The 27,886-nt window shown below is 44.7% G+C and overlaps 1 protein-coding gene across 6 annotated transcripts in view; it reads right to left on the bottom strand.

The window, feature by feature from the left end:
* Positions 1–27,886, bottom strand: part of EPS8 (epidermal growth factor receptor pathway substrate 8) — a 160,309-nt gene that overhangs the window by 64,060 nt on the left and 68,363 nt on the right. For all 6 annotated transcript variants that reach the window (XM_048500837.1, XM_048500836.1, XM_048500842.1 and 3 more), the window contains 2 exons: positions 14,003–14,076; positions 8,298–8,365 (listed from right to left, as the gene is read on the bottom strand). In XM_048500837.1, coding sequence (XP_048356794.1) covers positions 8,298–8,365; positions 14,003–14,076 — 142 coding nt within the window. The remainder of the gene's footprint in view (positions 1–8,297; positions 8,366–14,002; positions 14,077–27,886) is intronic.

Raw genomic sequence — 27,886 nt, 5'->3', positions numbered from 1 at the left:
ACAGAGAGAGGACTTGCGGACCACAGGGAAGACTGTGAAATTACAAGTGATTTTAGAATTCCTGGAGGGGTGTACTTCTGGTTTCTTGCGAGTTCTTCATTGCTGTTCCCAGCAGCTGGGCCCTTTCCTATTTGAGCCTGGGCATGCCTGCCCATCATTACCAAGGAGAATGACATATCCGGGTGCTGCTTCAACAGCAGCTGGTCCCTTTTCTATTTGAGCATGGGCATGCCTGCCCATCATTACCAAGGAGAATGACATATCCGGGTGCTGCTTCAACAGCCGGGTGCTGGCTCTCTCATCATGTTGAATGCCAGCTGTACAATGACAGTTGCCTTGGGCTTTCATAGTTTAAATAAGAATTCCCAGGTCTTCTAAATATTTAATCCCTTGTGAGATTCAGCAAAATATGGGATTGCAGTAGCTGGATTACATGCAGGCATTGTGCCATGTACATTAGCATAATGAGAGCTGCGAGGAAACATCAATGACTTTCTCTCCACGGCACAGTGTGAAGTGATTGTGTGGCGGGATATATGTTTATCTACCTCATAAGTAAGTGGGAGGTGATGGCGGTGAGACGCATTAGCTTGTGTCCAGGTGGAGTTCATTTGCAGTTGCATTTGAATGTCTCTGGTTTTGGCTTTGGTGGGGGGTTTTTTAGTACTGGTAGCCAGGTTTTGTTGATTTTCAGATTCTCTTCCTTTCTGTTGAAACAGTCCCAATGTTTGTGGTGTTTTTTTTAGTACTGGTACCCAGGTTTTGATCATTTTTTAAAATTCTCTTCTTTTTTGTCTAAACTGTCCCAGTGTTTGTAAATTTCAATGGCTTCCCTGTCAGATTACACATATACCCAGCACACAATTGCTCCATACTGTGCCACAGAAAGAAACATATCTTACTGTGATATACCTCTGAAAATGCTAATCGTAGATTCAAGCAAAACGGTAGGAGTAAAAGCTACTAGACCACCGCCACTATGAAATTTTATCTACCACCGTCATGGAAGTACAAGCCATAAATAGGGTTGCCAGCACAGAGCAGCAACAGAAGTCTGGAGGGTCCGAAACATCTCCCAGTATAGTCAAAGCCCTCATTCTCCCAGCCATAAAGGTTCTTTCTCAGAAAATGCCTTCAGCATTATTCATTACAACAGGCCGTCTCCAAATTCATTATTAACTTATTGCTGAAGAGTGGGGGAGGGAGGGGAAGAAAGAGGGAAAGCGCACAAATTATTCATGGAAATAACTAGTGTGTTCACAATCTGACTGAAAGATCAGAGGGCAATGAAGTTGGTGGAATACAGGAACACTGTGGACTTCGCAAGGCAGAGGCACCCGAGAGGAAAAGACAACAGCGTGTCCCGAAACAAGCTTTATGCTAACTTGTTCATTATGCTACAGACCCACTGCAAGAATCCTTTGATCATGTCAGAAGTATGGCGACATTTCCGCTTTTGCAGCATTTTTCTTTGTATGTATTTGAACACACACATGCGCATGCATACAGCAGCCTGTTCTTCTGTCTTTGGGTACCTTTCTTGTTTTTTTGCTTCGATGAGGATCTGAAGAAATAAAATCCGTCTGCTCCTGACAAAATAAGGGAATCAAAAAAGCAAAGCCCAGTTCAACCCAGCACTGATTAATTATTTCAATTCTGACAGGGTAGCAACCCCGACTGCTTGGCTTTCAAGAAAAAAAATATGATGTTGCATAGCAGTAAAGAAGGCAGAGAGAAATAACACATTTCTCCATGTGGATTGCATAACTCTGAAGCCTTTTGTGAGGGCTATTTTACTTGTTACAGACAGGAGAACCCTGGTTTGCCTCTAAATATAAACTCAACAAGGAACTACAGTCACCTGCAACTCCCTGAGAAATGGAAATACATGGACTTGCAAGTACACATTTACTTTTCTTAGTGCCCACCGAAAACATTCTAGGTGTGTCCATAATGTGTGGAATGGCCCTTAAAACTGTCATTTTAAATTTCAAGTTGAATTTAAATACAAGTGTTTATCTTCTAGGCCTCTCTTCCCCAGACAGGCTTGAGGTAGCTTGCAACATCATAAAACAACAATAAAATCCATAAAATTACCATAAAATTACAACATACATAATACCTTGGCACTGTTGCATTCGAGGATAAAATCAATCAAAACCCATACCCCCCCCCCCCACACACACACATCTATATCTACATCAGTCATGTTGGGGGGCAGGGTTAGGGTAGGAGAGAGAAAGGGAAAGGGGTGCCAGCAAGATGGAAAACCACCGCCACCCAAAACCATGGGCCTGGCGGAACAGCTCTGCCTTACAGGCCCTAAGAAACTGCGACAAATCTCGCAGGGCCCTGGCTTCAATCAATGGAGCATTTCACCAGGCTGGGGCCAGGGCCAAAAATGCTCTAACCCTGGTTGAGGCCAGCTAAACTTGGAGAACAAGGACCAAAGGTTGCACCTGAGCAGACAGTCTGAATGTAGCCACTACGGTTGAACAGAACTAGAAATCAAGGGACGCGGGTTGGAAAAACAACCTCGGGACTGAGGTTTATCCTAAACTGAAAAATCTTACGTATGCTTGAAGAGAAGCTAATGGATGCATCCAAGGAGACAGACAGAGCAATGCTATCCTAGTCTCTAGTGACTCACCAAAAGCAATATGGAAAGGGATCCATGGGTCTGGTCTTTCCTTATTTCAGAGCCTGTCTTGGGCCCAACAGCAATACTATGGGGGCAACTCCAATTACTCTTGCACTGCAGCGCCACCACTGCAAGTGGCCAGAGGGTGGTATTGCAGCTTCCAGTTCTTTAAAAATCAGGTGACACAAGACATCAATATAACCTGATAAAGCAGTTCTTTGACCTGGTTCAAGCACAGAATGAGCTACTCTTGGATTTCTTCTGCCTTTTTGGCTCCCTGCTCGCTTCCAGGATACCGCCCATACTCTTAGGCTTCTTACAAACCCCAACTGGACCTGGGCTCCCTAGTCATTTGAAGGTGGATGCCTTAAAATTCAGGTATGTTATCCAAACTTTAAGGGAAATACCTAGTGAAAGTGTTATATGCAGCAAATAGTATCTGCCACATACTGTTCACTGTCAAAATGACACCAGATATTTGCACCTGTTTTCGGCAGGGTTCCCATTTTCTCCTAATGCGCCTTCCTTGGGAAATTAACTTCCTGCCTCTTTCCCCGTGATTGGTATTCACAAGCACAGTCCTAGCAAACCATTCCATCCCACTGACAGTTTATCCCACAGTCAACCCACGGAGACCTCAATTTACCGTAGGCAAACAGAACCCCATAGCTCGACATGCTGGGTCCTAAAACCATGCTTCCACTTCACTCTAAAATTATGCCCAAAAGCATGTTGCAATCAAAGGCAACCCAATCATTAAATCTCAAGAACCCAATTAATAGTCTGCAAGTGTCCCCACGACAGCTTTCAAAGCAAGCACCAATGATTCATTTGATATTTGCCAGCCAATTAAACAATCACTGTAAATCTTGGGAACAAACAATGCATTGATTTATGATCTGCTTTTTATGTAGGCAATTACCTTTTAATGGCCCTTCCTTACTAGATCCTATCTAAGCTCCTTAATGCACTTAAAGACATATTAATGCAAAACTAAAGATCCTTAATCGTTCTTTTTGCCTGCATGTGGAGATTGGGGAAAGTATCCTGCTTTGCTCAGTTCCAGCGCTAATACTGGAAAGGCAGCATCTGGGCCAAATCCAGTCTTTCTACTCACCAGCATGGTATAGTGGTTAAGAGCGGTGGACTCTAATCTGGAGAACCGGGTTTGATACCCCACTCCTCCACATGAGAAGCGGACTCTTATCTGGTAAACTGGATTTCTTTCCCCCACTCCTCCACATGAAGCCTGCTGGGTGACCTTGGGCTACTCACAGTTCTCTCTGAACTCTTTCAGCCCCACCTATATCACAAGGTGCCACCTATGGGAAGGGGAAGGAAAGGAATCCATAAGCTGCTTTCTAGTATGTTAGACATGTTTCTTTTGGGATCACTCTTAGATGAGGGCCTTGGGAATTGTTTGCTCTGATTCCATCTTGTACCAGCCTGTCTCTTATCTCACTTGTTGAAGGCTTCTGCAGCTGGGAGCAGGGGTAGGTTTTGGATGCCTGTTTCTCCCTGATCAAAGAATGTGTGTGAATGTGTCTTCCCGCCCTAGGGGCAGAGTGAGGGGGAACGGTGCCCAGGGTATGCATGAGTCCTACGCCCACGCTGACGCACTGGAACGCGCCCTGGCCATCCCACCCCCTGCCCTGTTGGCACTACGCCACTGTCCCGCCCAAAGGTGGATTGGGGTGTGTACGTGGGAATGACGTTTCCATTGTGGGAGATATAATGCTTTGCCTGCTTTATTGCACTCACTTGTGACAATTAGAAGTCATCAACTTTTCTATGCTTGTAATCAATAAATTAGAATTCTGCTTTCAAAGTACCGGTTCGTTTATTGGACAAGTCTGGGGTCGTGACAGCAGTCTGAACCCAAACTTACCACCTTCCTAGAACAACGGCAAAACAACCCTCGAGCAAAACCAGTTGCTAACTACTACGCTCGGCACGCTGTACTCTGATTCCGAACACAAAGTCCCCGACACGTCAGCTGCACGCCACCTCTTGTTCTTTCTTTTGTGCTTCTGCTGACAGCATAACACAAAAGATAACAAGTCAAGCCATTATTCTGTCTGCTTGTGAAACGGTCTCCATAGAGCCTGCACTGGGTACAATTTGTGTGTATGTGTAAAAAGCCTCACAGACAAACTCTCTGACAAGCTAGAATATCATGTCTGTTAAGAAGCAGGAAGGGGTTTTTTTTTAATCAGAGGCTACTGACTTCTTCCATGAAGCACCCAGTCAGATTCAGTTCTAAGGTGGACAGTCATTTTTTTTCTAAATGGCGGTGCTGAGTTGGATCCAGTATAAAGCTTATGCTAGAGCTCAGCTAGTATCAAGAGCTAGGCGGAACAGGCATATTTTTCTCACTCCACAGATGCTCTCTTGGCTGTCCATTTGAGATATTGGCTACCATTTACAGAGCCCTTCGTGGCTTTGGTCCCTCTTATCTGCAGGACCACCTGCCCCTGTCTATTCCACCACGACAGCTTCGCTCATCTGAGCGGGGCCATCTGCAGATATCAACCCACAAATGGGCAAAGTCAACTGTTGCTGCGCACGTGCTTTCTCCCTTGTGGGTCGCACATTATGGAACGGCCTGCCCAAGGAGGTCAGGAAAGGTCCTGCTCTCCTGGCTTTCTGCAAGCTATGCAACACTGAATTATTCAGGAGGGTCTTTCTGCACACATAACAGGGGTGCCCTGTGCGAAACGGTTTCCAAAATTACTTGGATATATGATTTGGGCCTGTGGTCGATACTGCTGTGTATAACTTACTATACAGAGGATCCTATTGTGCAATTTTTGCACCACTTCATGTGCCATGTTAATCCTTAGCTAAGTTTCAGTTTCTTCTCATTTGTTCCAGACTTCTAGTCCTGCTGTTTTCTCAATGTCCCATTTTGTTGATGGTACTGACTCACTCTACGTAATCCGCCTTGAATCCCTGTGAGAAAGACAAACTATACATAATGCAAACAAACAAAATAAAATAAAAGAAAGTGGAAAAAGAAAAAACAGTATGGAAGCTGCTTGTGCTAAGTAAAACTTATTGTATTACAATTTGTGTTTTTGCTTGCACAAAATGTTGCGCAAACAGTTTCTGGGAGCTATAATATATAGGCAGAAAAGCAGCTAGGTGCTCATCTCACACAAGCAGAACTAAACTAAGAGTGTACTGCCGAAGGCTTTCACAGCTAGAATCACTAGGATGTGGGTTTTCCAGGTTGTATGACATGGCCATACAACCCAGAAGACCCAAAACATCCTAGTGATTCCGGCCTTGAGAGTCTTCAACAATACATTGAACATCTCTACGGGGAGAAATTGTTCCAAGAATTCTCTGAAGATGCCAGCCACAGATGCAGGCCAAACATCAGGAGAAAATACTACTGGAACATGGCAATACAACCTGGGAAACCCGGAAAACTAACTAGTGTTAGTTTAACACTAAACTTAAGAGTGTTAATGGGTTTTTTCTTAGACCTCAAAGGATCTGAACAATTCTCTCATCTAATATGTATGTTGCTACAGATAACCCATTTCCCTGAGAATAGAACATAGAACATAGAAAATTGTTGACTTTGGATTCTGGATTTAGAGTATGGGCTTTCATAGTACGTATTTATTTTAATGCCTAGCACATCTGTGTTCCTAAGACTTGGACAGATTAAAATAAGGGTGTGCAATTTGTAATACATACTGGTCTTTGTGTTCACATATGTCTGTGTATGCACTGACTTCCAGATGCACAGAAAAAGTCAAGCAAAGGGTCCACGGATAAGATGAAACATCTCCTGATGTTTCACCTTCGTACCTTCGGGACCGTCTCACCCCATTTGTCCCTCTGCGGCCTCTGCATTCGGCAGAGGCCAACTTGCTGGTTGTCCCTAGCCCCTCGATGATGCGGCTGGCCTCTACCCGGGCCAGGGCCTTTACAGCCCTGGCCCCTGCCTGGTGGAACACTTTACCATCAGCTATTCGGGCCCTGCGGGACCTTGGAGAGCTCCGCAGGGCCTGTAAGACCGAATTGTTCCGCCGGGCGTTTGGGGGGGCCAACCGCTGATGTGCGCCCTCCCCCTTCTCCCCTCCTTTTCTACGCTCTGGGCCCTTAATTCCTATGGGGCCCTCAGCTTTTGGGGTTTGTTTTTCCAGGGTGGGTGAAGTTTTATGAAGTTTTGTCGGATGCCGCTGTAATTTTATTTAATCTGCTGTTTTAATTGGGGTTTTAATATTATTGCTGTTATTATTCTGTTGTTCACCGCACAGAGCCCTTCGGGGGAGGGGCGGTATATAAAATTAATTATAAATAAAAATAAATAAATAAAATGAAACATGTTACTGAACCATGAGCCACCCCAACATTCTGTTTCATAAGTTGACTGCTTCAAATGTTCAACGAAAGGAATGTTCAACTAAAGGAATGTTCAACGAAATGTTCAAAGGAATGTTTAAAGGAATGTTCAACTAAAGAACAAAACCAAAACCAACTTTAACACCAGTTCCTCCTGACCAAAGAAGACACGGGATGTTTCTGAGAAAAGTTTAAGTGCTCCACAAGTCAGTTACTGTAATGACATAATGACCTATGGTTAAATTCGACAGTGGAATACACTTCCTTGGAGTGTGGTGGAGTCTCCTTCTTTGGACGTTTTTAAAGAGACGGCCATCTGTCAGGGGTGCTTTGATAGTATGTTCCTGCATGGAAGGGTTGGACTTGATGGCCCTTGTGGTCTCTTGCAACTCTATGATTCTAACCCTCAGACATCGAACATTGCTATCACAGACATCATTCCTACCATTATTTCAGTTACCACTTCAAAAGACAAACAAATAAATGCCAACAAGTAGAGAGAGATTTTATCGTTCTCCCCAAATCCAAGAACTTGGGGAGCTGACGAGCAGCAGATGCAGAGAAGACAAAAGACAATATTTCTGCCAGAAAAGACATAATTAACTCACAGAACACACTACCTCTAATTTTAGATTTTTTTTAAAAAAAAGTATACAAATTTGAGGAAAAGACTTATTAATGGACATAAGAACATAAGAAAGAGCCTGCTGGATCAGACCAGAGTCCATCTAGTCCAGCACTCTGCTACTCGCAGTGGCCCACCAGGTGCTTTTGGGAGCTCACATGCAGGAGGTGAAAGCAATGGCCTTCTGCTGCAGCCGCTGCTCTCGAGCACCTGGTCTGCTAAGGCATTTGCAATCTGAGATCAAGGAGGATCAAGATTGGTAGCCATAGATTGACTTCTCCTCCATAAATCTGTCCAAGCCCTTTTTAAAGCTCTCCAGGTTAGCTCTCCAGGCCATCACCACCTCCTGTGGCAGAATATTCCAAACACCAACCATACATTGTGTGAAGAAATGTTTCCTTTTATTAGTCCTAATTCTTCCCCCCAGCATTTTCATAAGCTACGATAGTCAAATGGAAACTCCATGTCCCAAGACACCACATCCTTGAATCCCAGTTGCCGAGGAACAAGAAGAAGAGAAGATTTTTGGCCTCTCTGGCCCTTTTCATGAGTTTTACCTGCCTCTGGCTGGTCTCTATCGGGAACAGGTGAGAATGCTCTCAACAAAGATTCGCAAAAACTTTCCATACACGACACTAGAACTTCAGGTACGCATCTGCTGGCGAGTCTTACCGTACAAAGCTTTTGCGCTCGTCTTCGAACTCTGGTCACTCGGTGCAAACGTTGGTGACCCATATCCACTGCAAAACAAAGCAGATGTTGACTTGAAGCCTTCGTCAAATAAAGCTATCACCTTATCCTATGGGATACACACACTAGAGAAGATAAGGTGGTTCAGAGATTAGGTTGTTACTGAGCACCAAGTTCAGGATCCTGAGAATTTCAAAAGAACAGAGGAGCAGCCCTGACAAACAGATGCTCCTGGAAGGTTTGCAAGCAGGGGCACAGAAGCCGCTGTTCCCCGTAACTCACAAGGTGTGTTCAATAGTCCCTGTAATCCTTCCCCAGTGCTGCACGGAACATCGCAGATACTAAGTGAGACCCAGCGTGGTGTAGTGGTTAAGATCAGGTGGATTCTAATCTGGAGAACCGAGTTTGATTCCCCACTCCTCCACCTGAGTGGCAGAGGGTTATCTGGTGAACCAGATTTGATTCCCCACTCCTGCATATGAAACATGCTGCGTGACCTTGGGCTAGTCACAGTTCTTCGGAACTCTCTCTGCCCCACCTACCTCACAAGGTGTCTGTTGTGGGGAGAGGAAGGGAAAGGAGCTTGTAAGCCACTTTGAGTCTTTTTACAGGAGAGGAAGGTGGGGTATAAATCCAAACTCTTCCTCTTCTAAGTGGAACTGAGAGCTGCTTGCCTGGGAGAGCTCCTCCTGCTGGGCAGCCCCTTATCTACATGGCATCAATAGGATGGTTGCACAGTCATGCATCTGCCCGGCTTCCAGGAAACCTTTGGGTGTGCTGCCTCTGAACGTGGAGATTTCATATACATCTGACAAAACTCCTCTAATTCCCTTCTGAAGCCTTCTAAAACTAAACGCCCTTGCTAAATCTTCAGTAAAGGAATTCTGGAAGTCAGTATTCATTGGGGGAAGCATATTGTTGACTCTGTCGCCTATGGGCTTCACTGGGGAGATTTCATCACAACTCACTGGAAGCAACAAGCATATTTATGGATGGACAGACTCAAAAGAGCTATTTTAGGTGCATAATGAAGAGCTGGGCATGCTCAGTGGGACACCCCCCCCCCCCCGAACATGAGAACCTTAAGGCCATGTTGCAAATTGCTTTTGGAAGACCTCTCCATTTGTTAAAAAAATGGATGTGCGGTATGGTTTAGAAGTCCTCTGTTCGAGAAACCCTCTGGGCACGCAGAGCTGACGAGTGATACCAACTCAATGCATGAGGTGTGGATGCAGGTGTAACTTTTAGCACGTGTGTGCTTGCCTATCTGATCTCTCAGCAAGACTTTCCCTTCACAAACCTGAAGAACTGAACGGTGACTCACAAAAGCTCACACTGAAGTAAACATTGTTAGTCCTTCAGAGACTGCTGGGGTTTTGGTTCATTTTGTTTGAAACCTGCTGTACAAATGTTAAGAAAGAAATTAAACATTTAAGCAAGCATGGTATGATTTATATGGATTGATGAAGCTTAGAAAATCTACATTTTATATACTGTCTGCCTTTGAGGAAGCTACTAATCGAACTTTTTCTCTCAATAACAGAAAGAGCCCTTAATAATTAAATACATTTATACCGGGGGTGGGTGGTATAAAAGTTTAATAAACAAACAAACAAACAAATAAATAAATAAGCAAGCAAGCAAGCAAGCAAATAAATAAATAAATAAATAGTTTTGAAGTTGATTAGTGAAGATAAAGCCTTAAATTGGTACATATTTTAAGCAGGCTGAAAGGTGTCTTAAAATTGGGCAGGCTGATGTTTCTGAAATAATTGATTCAATGTATATACTAATAATCAAGTCAACTAAATCTTTAGCTACTTAAATCTGGAACTGTGAATGGGTAAGAAGGATCCTTCTAAAAACTTGAGAAGGGGCTAAGTCTGCAGAAAAATGAGAAATAAATGAGAAATGAGAAAATGAGAAATGGGAGGGGTAAAAAGTCCAAAAATGATAAAGGAGCCCCTGTAGCTTTAAGCAGTGGATTCCCTCAGTGGCTGTTGCTAGACAACAACATTCCAAGCTTGGAATTTCTATGATTTAAAAGCAAGGGGGGGGGGGACAGGGCCCTTTCCAGGTCTACTTTAGCCTTTGAGGGAAAACTCACTCGGGCCAGGCATGGCTAGAGTTGCCAACTCCAGGTTGAGATATTCCTGGAGATTTTGGGATGGAGTCTGGGGTGGAGGTGGGAAGAACAGTGTCCTACTTGGATATAATGCCACAGAGTCCACCCTCCATAGTAGCCATCGTCTCCAAAGGGACAGACCTTTGTCATCTGGAGTCCAACTGTAATTTTGGGAGATTTCCAGGTTCTACCTGGAGGTTGGCAACCCTGGACCTGGCAGCAATCTCTAGGTTACTAAGCCTGGATGTTGGCTGCTGTTCAACAGGAGCCATCTTATGAGAGCTAGTGTGATGTAGCAATTCGATCTTTGAAGCAGGGTCTGGGAGGTTCAAATCCCCACCTGGGTGCGGAAGCTCTCTGGGTGATTTTGGGTCAGCCACATACTTTCAGGCCACCAAATCTGACAGGGTCGTTGTGCAGATAAAGAAGAGGAGAGAAGACTTGTGCGAGCTACTTCGATCTCCACTTTGGAGAAAGACAGGATATAAATGAAGTAAGTAAATAAATAATACAGTGGAAGATGGGAGGTAAAAAGTAGGTTGGTAAATTGCTGAAAAGGAGGAAATGAGGCAGGGGAAAGCCTCTACCTTTTCCTAGGTAGAGGCTACAGGAGGGAGGGAAAATTGCAAATGAAGGGACAGATAAATGTACGTAGACTGTTAGGAGAAAAGCAAGCAGGACAAGGGGAGAGGCTGTGGGGGTTTTCAATAAAGGGAAACAGGATCTAGTGTGGCTACAATACACACACATTACAATTTCAGAATGTCACAGATATGTGTGTTTTTATCTTTAACAGCAATATATTCTGAAATTATAACTTGGCATTTATACAGCAGCACTTTAATGCATTTGAAACACCCTGTTTATTCTATAAAAATACGCTAACTGGCATCTCTCAACACAGCAGGACAATCTGAAGGCACACACCCTGCACTTCGTATTCATTAGAATACATAATCAATACCAGCCCCCAAAAAAAGAGAGCTATATTTAAATCTACTGATGCTCTCAAAAAATGGAAAGAACCCCAGACTGCTCAGGCTTAAAAGCCAAGCAAGCTTTTAACCTGCTTTTTTTAAAAAAAAAAACCACACACAAAGAAATAAATTATGTATAGCCTTCACTTGAACAAACAAGATTAAAACTTTGTCTAAATGTATGCAGATTACTGCAAGCCATACACTCTCCTCTACTAAATGAAGAACAAAAATATTCCATTAGAACCTTTCCAAGGATAATAAGTTGCCCTTGGAAATCGACAGGATAACATGTGATCAGCCACTACCCATCCAGTTGTTCATAAACTGAAAGCGCAGCAATTATCTTCTGGCCCCGAGATCAGATACCTTTGAGAGTTTAAAGGGTGACCTTCCCCGTTAGACTGTGTAGCTGGTGGCAGGATCTGAATTCAGCCCCACAGGGTGTGTTTTTTCCAATCCTACCTAAACTAAGGCTGGAGGCACCGCGGGAAGAAGGTACTGCTCTTTTGACCAAGCAAGGGCAGAAGGTCTGGTTCTTCATATTTATACCAGGATGGGTGAATCCAGAAGCCTCAAACTGCCTGTCAATCACAGGCTCCGAGGCCTGGATACACAGAATTCCAGGTAGCTCAAGGCCAAGTAACTCTAGGTAACTCAAGCCCTGGGGTTTTTCACCACCACTTGAGTATTCCATCAGCCAGTTTTGAAGGCTGTGATACATTCAACTTCCTTATTAGTTACTATGTCCTTCTGTTTGGCGTCATAACGTGATTGATATTGACCATTTCTGGATCAACAAAGCCAATTGTAATTACAAGTATAACGCAAAACAATAAATTAATCTGGAAAAAATAGGAGATGGTGTCATCAACAAGAAATGCATAACAGCAGCCAACACCCATCACAAGACACTATCATGAAGAGGACATCTAGAGCTCTACCAGTATGGTTTAAAGGAGAAGAATTTTCAGTATAGAGCCTAACTAAGCAGTATTTTTCACCTGGTCCTTGCAAGCCATATGAGCTTACAAATTCCCCACTGTAAACTTAATTTCCAGGTGCATGGGGTTCAACTTGACAGAAGAGTGTGGTTTATAAAGCTAATAATGAAATTAAATGATTAAAACTCCAATTGGATCTGCATGTTGTGGTCCCACTTTGAGTCAGGTCCCTATGTGTCTGAAAACGGAGTTTGCAGTAGAGAACTTGCAAGCGTGCAGAGTTCTCATGGCTGACCCAGACCCAACCCATGATTTCACTTCCAGGTAGTGCCATGATGTCACTTCCAGTTGAGTGCTGCTCTATGAATTTTCCAAAGCTCTGTTGTTATTTTTTTAACCATAGAGAATTAGCAAATACCTACAGCACTGCATGATGCCATGATGTCTCTTCTGGGTACGCAGCTGGAAGTGATGTCACAGTGTCAGGTTTTGTTTCCACTGTTACAACAATAATCCTTAATGCATCAAGCTGTTAGGCCTTTGGGAAGGGTGACCATCCGTCCCGATTTTCGCAGGACACTCACGCTTTTGCGTAGAGTATCCCGCGTCCCGCTGGGCTTATGCCATTGTCCCAATTACGGACAATGGCCCGCAGCAGCACACTGCCTTTTGCGGCGGACCTCCCCAGTCAGGAAACAGGGAAGCGCCCCAGAAGGCACTGCGGCTGCCGCAGTGTCTTCTGGGGCGGTTCCCTGTTTCTGACCGGGGAGTGCCGCGCAAAAGGCTGCCTTTTGCTCCTGCAGCCTTTTGCTCCTGCGGCCGCACACGCGGGCTTCTGCGGCTTCTCTATGAAGTCAGGTTTTTAAAACGTCAGCACATGAGCACAAAATGTTGCACTAGAGCAGCGAATCCCAACCAGCGTTCCGTGGTACCCTGGGGTGCTGTGAGCACGTCCGCAGCAATGCTACCGGCCCCCCTCACTTTTGTGGTGTCTCCTGCCGGCACCCACAAGGACATGGAGCTGGCCCAGAGGGCAGGGCCTGCTGCAAGGTCCGCAGCCAATTCCCACCCCCACCCCCAGTGATTCCCTTCACCCTGGGAGGGGAAAGTGAAGGGTGGCAAGCAGGGGCAATGGGAGGGGACGGTGGGGGGATGGCAGGGGTACCGTGAGATATGAAGAGTGAGGTCAAGGGTACTGTGACATTGAAAAGGTTGGGAAACACTGCACTAGATGGTGGAATCATGGGAGTCAAACTGTAGGCACGTAGGAAGCCTACACAATTCCCGATTCCCACACACAAAACTTCTGAGTTTCACAGCAGAATTACAATTACATTACAGCAGAAGTAGAAAGCTGAAGCATCCGACACTTTTACACGGCACATTTTTAAAAAACTGTGTTACTTTTATTGGGAAGTTGCAAAATAATACCTAATCAAAAACAATTCAGTCATAAAAACGAGGTAAAACTAAAGTAGCAGCACGAAATAGAATGATCAAAGCAGGTCTGAAATTGAATCTCATGTTTGAGACAGCAATTGCTTCCGGGTCAAACATTAAAACTGACAAAGAGAACATAGTTTTTTTGTTTTCTTTTTGGCAGACTGAGGGGGTGGGAAAGGAAGAAAGTACAATACTTACTTTATTTGTGAAGGATAACTCCCAGGGGCACTGCTGTATATGTTTGAAATATGTCCATTCATTCTGATCGCCCCCTGTAGGAAACAGAAAAACAATTCATCTAATACATATACATTAATTTTTAAAATATTAATATTAATGCAATAAAAGCTTATGGAAGACTAGCCCATAATGTTCTGGAAGAGAGCACGCCAACTTATGTTTTTAGGCAAGCTTTTGGGGGCCTTTTTCTATTTGGAAAATCATAATTTATCTCCCAACAGTTAATTTCTCTTGCAAGTTCACACTTGATGGATTGAATTGAGACTCATATGCAGACGTCATCTATCTAAGGTTGCCAGCCACTAAGTGAGGTCTGGGGATTTCCAGATATTACCATTGATCTCCAGACCACAGAGATAAATTCCCTTGGAGAAAATGGGCATTGTACCCCACAGAAGACCCTTCCCTCCCCAGCATGAAGAGGAGAGCTAGCAGGGGGAAGTGACAAACGGTAGCATAATGGCAAACTGTGTTTGATTCCCCACTCCTCTACATGAAGCATTCTTGGTGATCTTGGACTAGTCACCGTTCTCTCAGAACTCTCTCAGCCTTACCTATCTCACAAGGGGGTTTGTTGTGGGGAAAGGAAAGGAAGGTGATTGAAAGTAACTTTGGGACTCCTTCAAAATTTCCGCAGGGCCTGCAAAATGGACCTGTTTCGCCAGGCTTTTGGCCAGCCAGGATAGCAATCAGACCCTCGTGATATCCAGGCCCCCCGTGGATGGGATTGGGGGGAGGGAACTGTAGCCATATTGATTGTTTTAAATTACAGACTGGATTACTGTTTTATGTTTTACTTTATATATTAAATTATGATGTACACTGGCCTGAGCCTACTGGGGAAGGCGGCCTAGAAAGAAAGAAAGAAAGAAAGAAAGAAAGAAAGAAAGAAAGAAAGAAAGAAAGAAAGAAAGGAAGGAAGGAAGAAAGGAAGGAAGGAAGGAAGGAAGGAAGGAAGGAAGGAAGGAAGGAAGGAAGGAAGGAAAAGGAAGGAAGGAAGGAAGGAAGGAAGGAAGGAAGGAAGGAAGGAAGGAAGGAAGGAAGGAAGGAAGGAAGGAAGGAAGGAAGGAAGGAAGGAAGGAAGGAAGGAAGGAAGGAAGGAAGGAAGGAAGGAAGGAAGGAAGGAAGGATGGATAGGAAGGATGGATGGATGGATGGATGGATGGATGGATGGATGGATGGATGGATGGATGGATGGATGGAGATGGATGGATGGATGGATATGGATGGATGGATATGGATGGATGGAGATGGATGGATGGATGGATGGATGGATGGATATGGATGGATGGATGGATGGATGGATGGATGGATGGATGGATGGATGGATATGGATATGGATGGATGGATGGATGGATGGATGGATGGATATGGATGGATATAGACAGGGAGATAGATAGATAGATAGATAGATAGATAGATAGATAGATAGATAGATAGATAGATAGATAGATAGATAGATAAATAAAGGTAGAGAAAAACTCTTCTTTCCCAAACCGCAACCTCCCCAGGTTCCACCCCCAAAACCACCACGAATTTCCCAAACTGGAATTAGCAACCCTACATTCAGCTCTGCTTCTTCCCCCAAGCACAGTCAATGGGCCTGTAGAAATCCTAAACAAATGGCATTTGGCATGCGTGCGCAAAGTGGCATCAAGTCACACCTGACTTATGATGACCCCATGTGGTTTTCAAGGTGACGGTCGGAGGTGGTTTGCCATCGGCTTGCCTCCACGTAGGCTGAGACACTTCTGAGGGAATTGTGAGGGGCCCAAGATCACTCAGCTGACTTCGTATGGAGGAGTTGGACATCGAATCTGATTCTCCAGATTAGAGTCTGCTGTTCTTAACCACTACACCCGCTGACTCATCAGGTTTGATATTGATGGGCAAATGAGAATTTTCCATTTTTGTCCATTTTTTCAAGACTCTCTCCCAAGAAGAGCCACAGGCAAGACAGACCACTTAGAAAAACTTACAAAGGAACAGTGTTTGATACCCATCCAGTCTCACTGACCTCCCCACGACATTTCCCTCACTATATATATTTTTTAAGCGACATGATTTTCATGGATGTTACTGGTTCACATACTTTAGTTTAAACTGATCCTTCCAATATGTTTCAATTAGCACCCCGCTAGCAGGTCTTTTGTTCTGTTTCTGTTTTGTTTTTTTTTACTTGATGGGCTGAACAGCATTCTGTTAATTAGCAGCTATATTCCTCCAGAGGTTCTCTTGAGATGCCAAAATTAGCACATTTCATGCTATCTGCATTTTGGTTTGCTAGCTCAGCTCCTCACATTTCCTTACTCCATAACAATAAAAATGTTCCAGCTCTTCACTATTCATGAGCAAGCAGGAGAAACTGGATACTGGGAATGAAAGTAGGCCTGGGAAGGGTTGCTTAAAGACAAGATGGCTGACTGGGTCCAAGTTGGTAAAGTGTAGTGGTTAGGGCACTGTTACCGCGCTGCCTGGTAACTTTTAATTGCTCCAAACCAACCAGCTCTCGGCAGCACAGGGGAACAGAAACGGGACCCGACACAGCGAGTATAATGAAATAAAAGAAGATTTTATTGAGATGCCGACCTACGTGTCGGCACCTCCGCACCACAGCAACTGCGCTGCCTAGCAGCTTTACAACGTCTTAAATACACTTTCTCCCGCCGGGAGTCCGGGGGAATACAGGACCGCCTACAACCATTCATACACAGAATACATGACAACCAATCATACATCTACAGGTACATGAGAACCAATCAAAGTCCAGTGGGCAGTCCCTTCTTGAATTTTGCAGCAGAGGTAGGGCGAGGCGATGATGCAGGCACTGGCGGGAAGAATACAAGGAGTCCCTTGGGTGCCTGGGGTGGGGAAACGAAACTTGATGACGATGGCACCCTTATCTGCCTGCTGGTGAGATTAGGCAGATTCAGGTGCTTCTTCCGGGGTCCCCTTTGTCAATGTCCATTAAGGGTTTTACAAATGAAAGGGACATGTCCAGGTGGAGCAGGGGTGGGTTCCTGCCTTGAGCCAAGGAGGTTCCATGCAGACGCAAATACAGAGGACACAAGAGGTAACTATAAACCCAACTTTCTATCTAATACAGTTTGTTCCTACCTATCCAATACAGAAATAAAACATTGTTCCATCTTTATTAAACTCAAGCCCAGAAGTGGAATAAAATCACTTCCGGCTCCGCTATCAGCACTGGACTTTGAGCCCATAAAAACAAGTAGGTGACCTTGAACCAGTCAAGGTCTTTCACCAACCTACTGACCAGGCTGGCAAGAGGAGAACGAAAAGAAACCCTATCGATGTCGTATGCCACACCAAGTTCTTCAGCGGAACTTGACCAATATGTCTCTTGCAATGAACTGAACTCTCAATTCCTGCAGATGCAGAGGAATTTTTTTAAAAAAGCTGCACGACATTATTGATGAACCATGTGCTTCTGCTGCTCACATTAAAGTCACATGCTGGAATTTAAGAGCTTTTGGATGAGTTTCGTTTTGAATATTGCCAGGAGATACAATTTTTCAATTTCGGACTCGGTAACCTTTTATTATGGCTGCCGGAGAGATCAGTCAAAATGCGCTTGGCAATTTTATTCATAATTGCATTTGAAAGATTACTGGATAAATCAGAATTTCTTTCAGACATTGTACTGAAAGAACCATAGCTATTATCTGATTATGTGGTTCTATTGAAAAAAAAAAACATTCCCCTGTGCTTTTCGCATACACAGTTAGTTGTCTATAAGGCTAAGCGCATCAAGCCTGCAAGATTTATGGTGCAAAACTATGCAGTCATTCTGATTCAAGCACACTGAAGGCTTATCAAGTAACTCTGCACAGGATTGCACGGTTAGTCTGACAGGCTCGTGTGTGTGTGTGTGTGTGTGTGTGTGTGTGTGTGTGCGTGTGTATATATATATATATATATAAAAATCCCTGTCCCCCAGAATTTTGGCAGACCCCCGCACAAGACATCTCTCACTCCAGATCCCAAAATAAAGCATATACAAATGTCACTGTTAAAGTCCTTGTGAGAATTTGTAAAGTGTCTGGCAGAACCACTGGGGTGCAATAGCCCATTCAAGAAGCCCAAATAAAGCAGCTTTTATTAAGCAATCAACAAGACTACGCAAAACTTAATTTACAGCATGGTATGAAACTTCGTTCTAGTCTCTGGCCCACCCCTGACGACACCCTGCTATTCTTCTATGATCCAACCACTTCATATGGTGAATGATCATCTCTTTAGATTTCTGTAACTTCCTAAACCCTCTGCTTTGGTTACACATTTGGGACAATTTACACATATACAGAATGTAATGTGCTGGTACTCTCAGAAAAGTATGGGGTGAATAAGACAAGTAAGAATCACACCATGGCCTGAGTTGAAATGCAGTCCCTGTTGAGTGCACACAGGCTAGAAAATCAGAATTTACCATCCTTACATGTGAAGCAATTCTCAAAAACTGAAGCAAACCAGACTATACAAGATAACTCACTGGTTAGCTATGACGTATCGACCCATTTGGCCATTAACAAGGTTTATTGCTTGGGTTGGATGTAACTGCTTGAGTTGGACGTAACTGAAGCAGATTAAGCGTTTCCACCTTTTGTCATGGAAAACGGTGGAATTGAAGTACCAGTCTTATTATTCGCTAGTCAGTTGGTACTTCGATCCCACTGTTTCCATGACAGCTCTAAAACCATGAGAACTAGAAACATCTTTAAAAACTCAAATTACTGGGATACCTCCAGGAATCTGAAAGTGAAATATGAGCAGTGGTGGCATTCAAACAATTTAACAACTGGTTTTTTACATGCACCATTTTAACAACTGGTTCTGCCAAAGTGGTGCGAACCTGCTGAATCCCACCCCTGAATATGAGCGTTCCTGGGTTACTGGCAGTGACGAAGGGAGGGGGAATTGCGCCAGGGGCATGAACTCCCCATACACCCCCTCCTACCCCACCCCAAAATGCCCCAGTTCCTCCCCTGCCACGTAACTGCAATGGCAGCGCCCGGGGCAAGTTGCCCCAGATATCCCCATTGCAGCTACGCCCCGGTTACGGGTGCGGTTTCACATCATCATCACGAATGAAATCTACATTATAGAAAAACACTGACGTTTTGAATATGAAAGACTGACTTCAACAAAATTCTTTGTTCCCCATCACGCTAGAATGGAAACGCTTAGTTTTCCTTGAGTGTCATTTCTGTTAAATCAATTTGCAGTTTAACACACACACACACACAAAAGGCTTCAGCAAGGGGCTCTAAGTGTGATTTAACTTGTTTTCTCCTGCACATTGTTCTGCGCCTTTATGCAATTATTTTTAAAAGTACACAATGTTCTGTTTAGGACAAAGCTGTCTAAGGGCTTTCTGTCTGCTGAGAGTTGAAGGTGCAGACTGCAGAAGCTGGGGGTTGGGTCTAAGGAGATGTGGAAGAGCCGAGAGGTGCCTGGGAGGGCAGAAGACGGCACCTGGTTGCTCAAGAGAACACTCTTGGCTGTGTCTGATCACAAGATGGAGTGAATTTCAATACCTCTCAGGCCAAGCATAGAAACACAGAGCTGGAAGGGATCTCAAGGGTCATCCAGTCCAACCCCTCGCACAAGTCAGGAAATTCACAACTACCTCCCCTCACTCGCCCAGTGATCCCCACTCCATGTCCAGAAGATGCCCCCCTCCCAAAAAAAACCTCTCCAGGACCCCCCTAAGCAATCTGGCCTGGAGGAAAATTCCTTCCTGACCTCAAAGTAGCAATTGGCATAAATCTGGGCATGTAAGAAAGGGCCACTAGAGGCTGAGTACTGACTCATCCCTTCTTGCCCTCTTTCTCATGATCTGCCTAAGTTCACAGAAACAGCCTTGCTGGTAGGTGGCCATCTCACTCACAGACTTTGCTCTTAACTTAAATTCAATGGTAGTCCCCGGCGCAAGCACTGGATCACTACTGACCCATGGGTTGACGCCACATCACAATGTTTACCAGGCAGACTTTGTTTGTGGTGGTTTGCCAGTGCCTTTCCTAATCATCTACACATAAACTGCACCATGGTAGTCCAGACTGTGCTTACAACCTGAATTGGATCCCAACATAAGTCAGTTTCAGATAGCCAGCTCAAGGTTGACTCAGCCTCCCATCCTTCTGAGGTTGGTAAAATGAGTACCCGCCCAGCAAGGTTACCAACCTCAGAAGGATGGGAGGCTGAGTCAACCTTGAGCTGGCTATCTGAAACTGACTTATGTTGGGATCGAATTCAGGTTGTAAGCACAGTCTGGACTACCATGGTGCAGTTTACCACTCTGCACATCAGGGTTTTCTGTGAAGAAGAGGAAGAAGAGGAGGAGGAGTTTGGATTTACACCCCACCTTTCTCTCCTGTAAGGAGACTCATGGTGGCATACAAGCTCCTTTCCCTTCCTCTTCCCACAACAGACACCTGGTGAGATAGGTGGGACGGAGAGAGATCAGAGAGAACTGTGACTAGCCCAAGGACACCCAACAGGAATGTAGGAGTGCAAAAACACATCTGGTTCACCAGGTAAGCCTCTGCCCTCAAGTGGAGGAGTGGGGAATCAAACCCAGTTCTCCAGATTAGAATCCACCTGCTTTTAACCACTACACCACACAAGCCAGGACTGGGAACACACGGAGTCACGGTGGCTTGGAAGGAGACACCCCTTTCAACACGGAGGCAATGAAAGCTGAGCCACTTCAGGAATTATTGTGAGACTCTGGGGTTTCACGGGACCAGAAAATCAGGCCTTAAGCAATGCCACCACTACCACCTCTCAGTTATCCTTCACTGAAGAACTGCTACCCTGTTTCCCCGAAAATAAGACATCCCCTGAAAATAAGACGTAGTAGAGGTTTTGCTGAAGTGCTAAATATAAAGCATCCCCCGAAAGTAAGACGTAGCAAAGTTTTTGTTTGGAAGCATGCCCGACGAACAGAACACCAGAGCATGCAGCTGTGGAGCGGAAAAATAAGACATCCCCTGAAAATAAGACATAGCGCATCTTGGGGAGCAAAAATTAATATAAGACACTGTCTTATATTCGGGGAAACACGGTAAAAACATCAGGCTGAAGAAACAAGCTCAAAATTATTCTCGAGGGTAGCATCAAAATATCCCAGCAGAAACTACTCTCATGAATAAGCATCAACAAGCAACGACTGTTGAAAATTAAACCTCAAACAAAGGTTGCCCTTTTGATCAACTGGAGTGAAGTATACAAAGCAGGTATATTGGACCTCATGACTCAGGCCTGTACATAACTTCAAATTTCACCTTCCACACAGCCAAAGGTCCCTCTTTTGGACTCTGGAATAATAAAACACCAGCCCATACGGTTTTGTTTACAAGAGATTCATATTTCCAACAATCAATTTCTGCAGCAACTATATCGATTTTTTTTCATATATTCTCGGTTGATATGGCAACCGGCCACCTCTGAAAGACAAATAAGGCATATTCCAGAGGCATATTCCATATTCTTTTTTAAAAAATAGTCAACAGGTAATCCAGGGAGCGCAATCTTTGTCAGGCGCTTTCTATCTGGCCCCAGCCTGAAAGACTTCTCTCTGCAATATACATCTCGGTTGCTCTGTCTCATGTAAGGCAAAGGGCCGCTCTTCTTTCCTAACAGGCACAGAAAAACAGGCCTTGGCAGAAACTTCCTAATAGCAAATCTCAGTTTGGCATCTGCCTTGGCAATGCTGTAATTAAGTTGCGTCAGGAGAACTCTGCTAAATCCTCAGTTGCTGCTACTCATACAGTGCTGGATAAGAAGAAGAGGAGTTTGGATTTATATCCCCCTTTTCTCTCTTGTCAGGAGACTCAAGGGGGCTTACAATATCTTTTCCTTCCCCTCTCACAACAAACACCCTGTGAGGTAAGTGGGGCTGAGAGAGCTCTGAAGAACTGCGAGTAGCCCAAGGTCACCCAGCTGGCATGTGCTGGAGTGCACAGGCTAATCTAGTTCACCAGATAAGCCTCCACAGCTCAAGTGGCAGAGCGGGGAATCAAACCCGGTTCCCCAGACTAGAGCGCACCTGCTGTTAACCACTACACCACGCTGGAGAAGGGGATGTTCAGAGCCCTTAGCTCTGGTTCATCTTATGTAGACCGAGTCAATTCTGTCGGTCTTTGATTAAATGGATAGCGGTTAAAAACCAGATATGAGCCATGGCTTCAAAAATTCTGATAGGGAAAGCAAAAGGTTTTTCTCACTCTGGTACATTAGTTTGATGTTTTTCCTATACAAAATAAACTAGAATGACACATACAGTTAGGCCATAAAAATGACAACCTGTAATGCTGCAGTGAAGGAAGTTAAAAAACTTTGGTTCAGTGCAAAGTACCTTGTTAAAGCACAATTTCCTAATGCAAAATTGCCCAGAGAAAAGACTGTCCAACTACCTGATCATTTCCCGTGCCCCTTCACCACTCACGCCTACAGCCCTCTCAAACCTCTTGGTATTATTCTGCACATTATGGTTCTACCATTAAATATTATTACCAACGGACTGACAGGTTATGTGTGAACCAGCCCCATTTTGTTCAAACACCGCACCTCTCAAATTTTGGTAGCAGCCCAATTCAGTGGTGTAGCGCCCATGGGACTGAGGGGCTGACGCCCCGGGTGGGGGCGTTGCTGGGCTATGGAGGGGGTGTGGTGGGGGCATTTCAGGGCAGGTGGGGCGGGGCAGGGGTGGGCCCTGCTGCAGCAGGGGCGCAGAGCACGCACCCCCCAGGCACAGTTTCCCCTTGCTCCCCCTCTGGTCCAGTTTAAACAACAGTAAAAAAACACTGCTTAGAATATTCTGGCTTGACCAGTGCACCGAGGTCATGCTACCTTTACATGTCTAAATGTGCTAGATTCTAGTCTGGTAGCACCTTAGAGACCAACAGGATGTTTGAGGTATAAGCTTTCAAGAGTCAAAGCTCTACCATCAGATACAAGGAGGAGTTTTGACTTTTGAAAACATATGCCCTGGAAATCTTGCTGGTCTCTAAGGTACTACTTGAGATGAACCCAGCTCTTCTGCTGTAGCCCAGAACTGCTACTCTCTGGAATATCTAAATTTGCACTTGAATTATCTGAACAGGGGTAGCATGACCTATATTTTTTAATTCAGAGAGTACTGAGTGATCCAGCAGATCATGGTCAAAGGCTGTTCTTCTCTGCTTATACATACACTTTCCAGTATTTGTGTTCTCCTGAGGTTAATTTGTCCTTGAAGTTCTGTTTGTTGTTTAAATCCAGCATTTCCCAGGAACACAAAGTTAAAATGGCCAAGCAAAGACTACATGAACTGGAAAAGGCAAGGGGGGGGGGGGTCGTCACCTGCCTTCTAAAACGAGCATAGTATTTTTTTTTCAAGAACATAACCTTTATTAGGCATTTAAAATAGGCTCTAGAGCGTTACCAGACATTTATGAAGTACAAATCAAGAGTACATTCAAAATGCAGACAGAAAGACTGTATATAGCAGTATACGTTACTTAGAAAGTTCTGTCACTTGTAAAAGAAATTTTGCTACTTTTTCCAAGAGCACGACATCTGTAATGTTTAACAGAAGCTCCACAGCAGAACTGTCAGAGTCTCTTTCAGATTTGTCTAGGGCCAGCTTGGGAGAGAAATTCCTAATGCCCCCATATCTTGGACAGTCGAGTATAATGTAGGCTGACCAGACGTCCCGCTTTTGGAGGGACAGTCCCACTTTAAAACAATTTGTCCCGCGTCCCGTGGGTTTCTTCAAGTGTCCTGGTTTTTTGAAGGCTGCCGCACTGCCTTCTGGGGCGCAAGGCAGTGCAGCAGCCTCCCGCGCACGGCGGGAAACGGGAGCGCCCCAGAAGGCAGCGCGCACCTGCGGCTGCACACGCATGCTCGCGCGTGCGCAACCCCCTGTCCGTCCCGGTTCACAAAGGTGACCATCTGGTCACCTTAGTATAATGTGAACAAGAGTCTCCACTATACTCGACTGTATTGTTCACCTCATGAGTACAACATGGCATTTTGAAAAAAATGTGGAAAGGATAATGTGTAATAATTAGGGCTATTGACCAAGTACAGAATGTTAAGATGAACTATCATAATCTTAAAGGAACTTTAAACTTAACAATAGTTGCCACCTGTTATACAGCCTTCCCTCACCTAAATAATATCAGCCAGTGGGATTTAAATCTCTCTTCCATCCAAACATCAGGTTTCCCATCTGAGTTAACTGGGATCCTGTGAGGCCCACCTGAACGAAATGGAAAGAACAGTTGCCTCCTCAGCAGCCACATTAACACAAAACTTAACATCAACTGTGCATCGTGTAAATAATGTTCCCACAGAAAAAGATTTCCATTCAACTTTCCTAATACTCTAATAGCTCCAAGATATAGCAGCTGTGTCCCCGGTAACACAATTTGGTTGCTGCTCCCAAAGAAAAAAAGCAGGCTGGCTCCAAGCCAATATTGGAGAGAAAAGAAAACCATCTAGTAATAGGCCGAAAATGTTGGGGAAAAGGTGGGAAATCATTTCACCGACTCCTCCCAGCATTTGCCTGGCTAATATGGAAACTAAATGGACTAGATTCAATCTTATTCTGATACCTGATAAGGTATCTTTTGGTTAGGCTGACCAGACGTCCCGCTTTTGGCGGGACAGTCCCGCCTTAAAACAATTTGTCCCGCGTCCCGCAGGTTTTTTCAAGTGTCCCGATTTTTGGAAGGCTGCCGCACTGCCTTCTGGGGCGCAAGGAAGTGCAGCAGCCTCCTGCGGCTGCATGCGCAGCCGCCCACCTACACGCCCATCTCGGTTCACAAAGGTGACCATCTGGTCACCTTACTTTTGGTGGCCTTAAAAAACCCCTGAGGTCTAGCAACTTTTAAGATGTATTTGTTTTAGAAGGTTGGTTTATGAACTAGACCACTAACACTTGACTGCACACAACAATTGCTGCTAAATGAAACAGCCATGAACTGCCTCAGCTCTGCGGCTGGAGCTCAAAGTACCGGGATGGAGTGGAAAAGCAGGAGAACAGGTGAACTCCAGCACTGTAACCTTCAGTGATATTTCAGTTGCTCCTGATGTCCCCATTGTTTCTCCACAGTTGATTAAACAACTGATACTTCATGGTTAGTGAACTACATCCTGCAGACCTGATAAACATCAGATCTTCATTTGAATCTCTCAGATCATATATCCGCAGAACAACTGAGTTACTTCTAGCTGCATGACAAATTTACTTCCTGAAAAGCAATCCAATTTTTTAAGAGAAAGACTGCTATGGCTAGGACTAAAAGGTGCGTTCTTGTTTTTAACCTTGTTCAATTAAATCTGGCTGAAAATCCCTCCAAGTTCACACTTCAACAAAACTCTCAATCCCTGTTTGTTCCTCACTCTCAAGAACAGTCATCACTTTAAAAGTCAATTTTCACAATTCCCCCAGCCTGCATAAAAAACCAGAGGTGGGATCCAGCAGATTCTCACAGGTTCCCGAGAGTAGGTTACTAATTATTTATTGTGTGCCGAGAGGGGGTTACTAATTGGTGATTTTGCCATGTGATTTTTGCCTTCGTTACGCCCCTCCTCTCAGCAGCAGCGTGCAGAACTTGAAGCAGTCTAGCAGGAGGTGCACCGACGTGCGTGGCAGCCTACGACTGCGTGTATTCATTTCCCACCGAAGGACCGGCGCAGCGGCTGCGTCCTTGCCACAGCCTCGCCCAGGAATGCCCCACCCCAGAATGCCCGGCCATGCCCCCGTCGTGCCCCGCCCAGCCCCATTGGCGCTACGCCACTGTTTGAATACCACCACCATGGGAACCTGTTACTAAAATTTTTGGATCCCACCACTGATAAAAACTCTTTCCCACCCAAGCAAATGAAAGCTGAGCAGAGAGCCTCTTCCTCATCCTTTTTAAATTACTTCCTTCCACACATGCAGAATAATGCACTTTCAGTGCACTTTGCAGCTGGGTTTTACTGTGTGGAATAGCAAAATCCACTTGCAAACAACTGTGAAAGTGGATTGAAAGTGCATTATTCTGCATGTGCGGAAGGGGCCTAAGACTCATCCTCATTTTTTCAATGAAAATGAGTTGACGCTGTCTGCTGCATGAGTCTCTCCCACACTTCCCTTTGTTGTATATATGTCTCATCAGTTTCTCCAGCGGCTGTTTCTCAGATGTTTCTCAAAGATCACACTACTGCAAACTGTTTCACAATCAAAGAAATCTTAAAGCATTTTTCGTTTATTGGAAACATAAGAACAGCTATTGTCCACACAGGTGCCAAGAACACTCTGGGAGTCGGGCATTCAGGCTCTGATGGAGAAAGAAAATATGGCGGTATGGGAACAGAAGAACAGGGGCCTGAAGACACAGACCTTCAAGATCCTCAAGTGGAAGATAAATATGTATGTGGGAGGGAAAGATAAATTTTGGGAAATAAGGTGCCTCAAGTTCCATATTAGTCAGGATTGTCCTCAAATCCTCCCTATCTCTGCACCTGCATGTACAGGTAGTATAGTAGTTACAGCATCACCCTTTGACCAGGGGAATCAGGTTAAAAACCCGCATTCTGCCAAGCAGCTCACTGGATGACCTTGGGCCCATCAGTCAGTCTCAGCCAAAGCTACTTATAGAATCACAGAGCTGGAAGAGACCACAAGGACCATCAAAACCAACTCCTACCATGCAGGAATACACAATCAAAGCACCCTTGGCAGATGGCCATCCAGCCTCTGTTTGAAAACCTCCAAGGAAGGAGACTCCACCACACTTAAAGGCAGTATATGCCACTGTTGAACAGCCCTTACCGTCAGGAAGATCTTTCTAATGTCTAGGTTGAATCTCTTTTCCTGAACTTTGAATCCACTACTCCTTGTCTCTGGAGCAGCAAAAAGAAAATAAGCTTGTTCCCTCTTCAACATGACAACCCTTCAGATATTGAAACATGGCTATCATATCACCCCTTAATGTTCTCTTCTCCAGCCTAAACATATCTAGCTCCCTAAGCCGCTCCTCATAAGGCATGGAATTCAGATCTTTTATCATTTTGGTCACCCTCCTCCAGACACGTTCCAGCTTGTCAATATCCTTCTTGAACTGCGGTGCTCAGAACTGAACACAGTACTCAAGGTAAGGTCTGACCAATGAAGAATAGAGTGGCACTATTACATCCCTCAATCTAGACCACAGGTGTCAAACTCACGGCCCTCCAGATGTTATGGACTACAGTTCCCATGATGTTGGCAGAGGATGATGGGAACTGTAGTCCATAACATCTGGAGGGCCGTGAGTTTGACACCTATGATCTAGACACTATACTCCTGTTGATGCAATCCAGAATCGCATTGGCTTTCTTGGCTGCCGTATCACACTGCTGATGTTCAGTTTGTGTTCTTCTAAGACTCCCAGATCCCTTCCACACGTACTGTTGTCAAGCCAGGTATCATTCATCCTATATCTACAGCATTTTTTTCCTGACTCCTTTATCTTTGTTGAAATTCATTTTGTTAGTTTTGGTCCAGCTCTCTCATCTGTCCAGGTCGTTTTGAATTCTGACCCTGTCCTCCTAATTTGCTGTCATCTGCACAAGGTTCTGGAAAGGATAACATGAGCAGAAGGAGCCACGTTCCGAGCATCTTGAAAGAGGGGCAGGATAGCGAATGAAATCAATACATCTCATCTCAAGCCAGCAGATGAAGTCACGTCCTGCTTCAAACATCCCACAACAACAGCAGAGGAACAGGAAGAAGCCACTCTTCTGTCATGACAGCAAATGCCGCCCCACATGGCAGACAGCTATCTGGGTACTCTGCTAGCA

Source organism: Sphaerodactylus townsendi, linkage group LG06 (assembly GCF_021028975.2).
Source record: "Sphaerodactylus townsendi isolate TG3544 linkage group LG06, MPM_Stown_v2.3, whole genome shotgun sequence".
NCBI classification, from domain to species: domain Eukaryota; kingdom Metazoa; phylum Chordata; class Lepidosauria; order Squamata; family Sphaerodactylidae; genus Sphaerodactylus; species Sphaerodactylus townsendi.
This window is presented reverse-complemented; position numbering and strand designations above follow the sequence as displayed.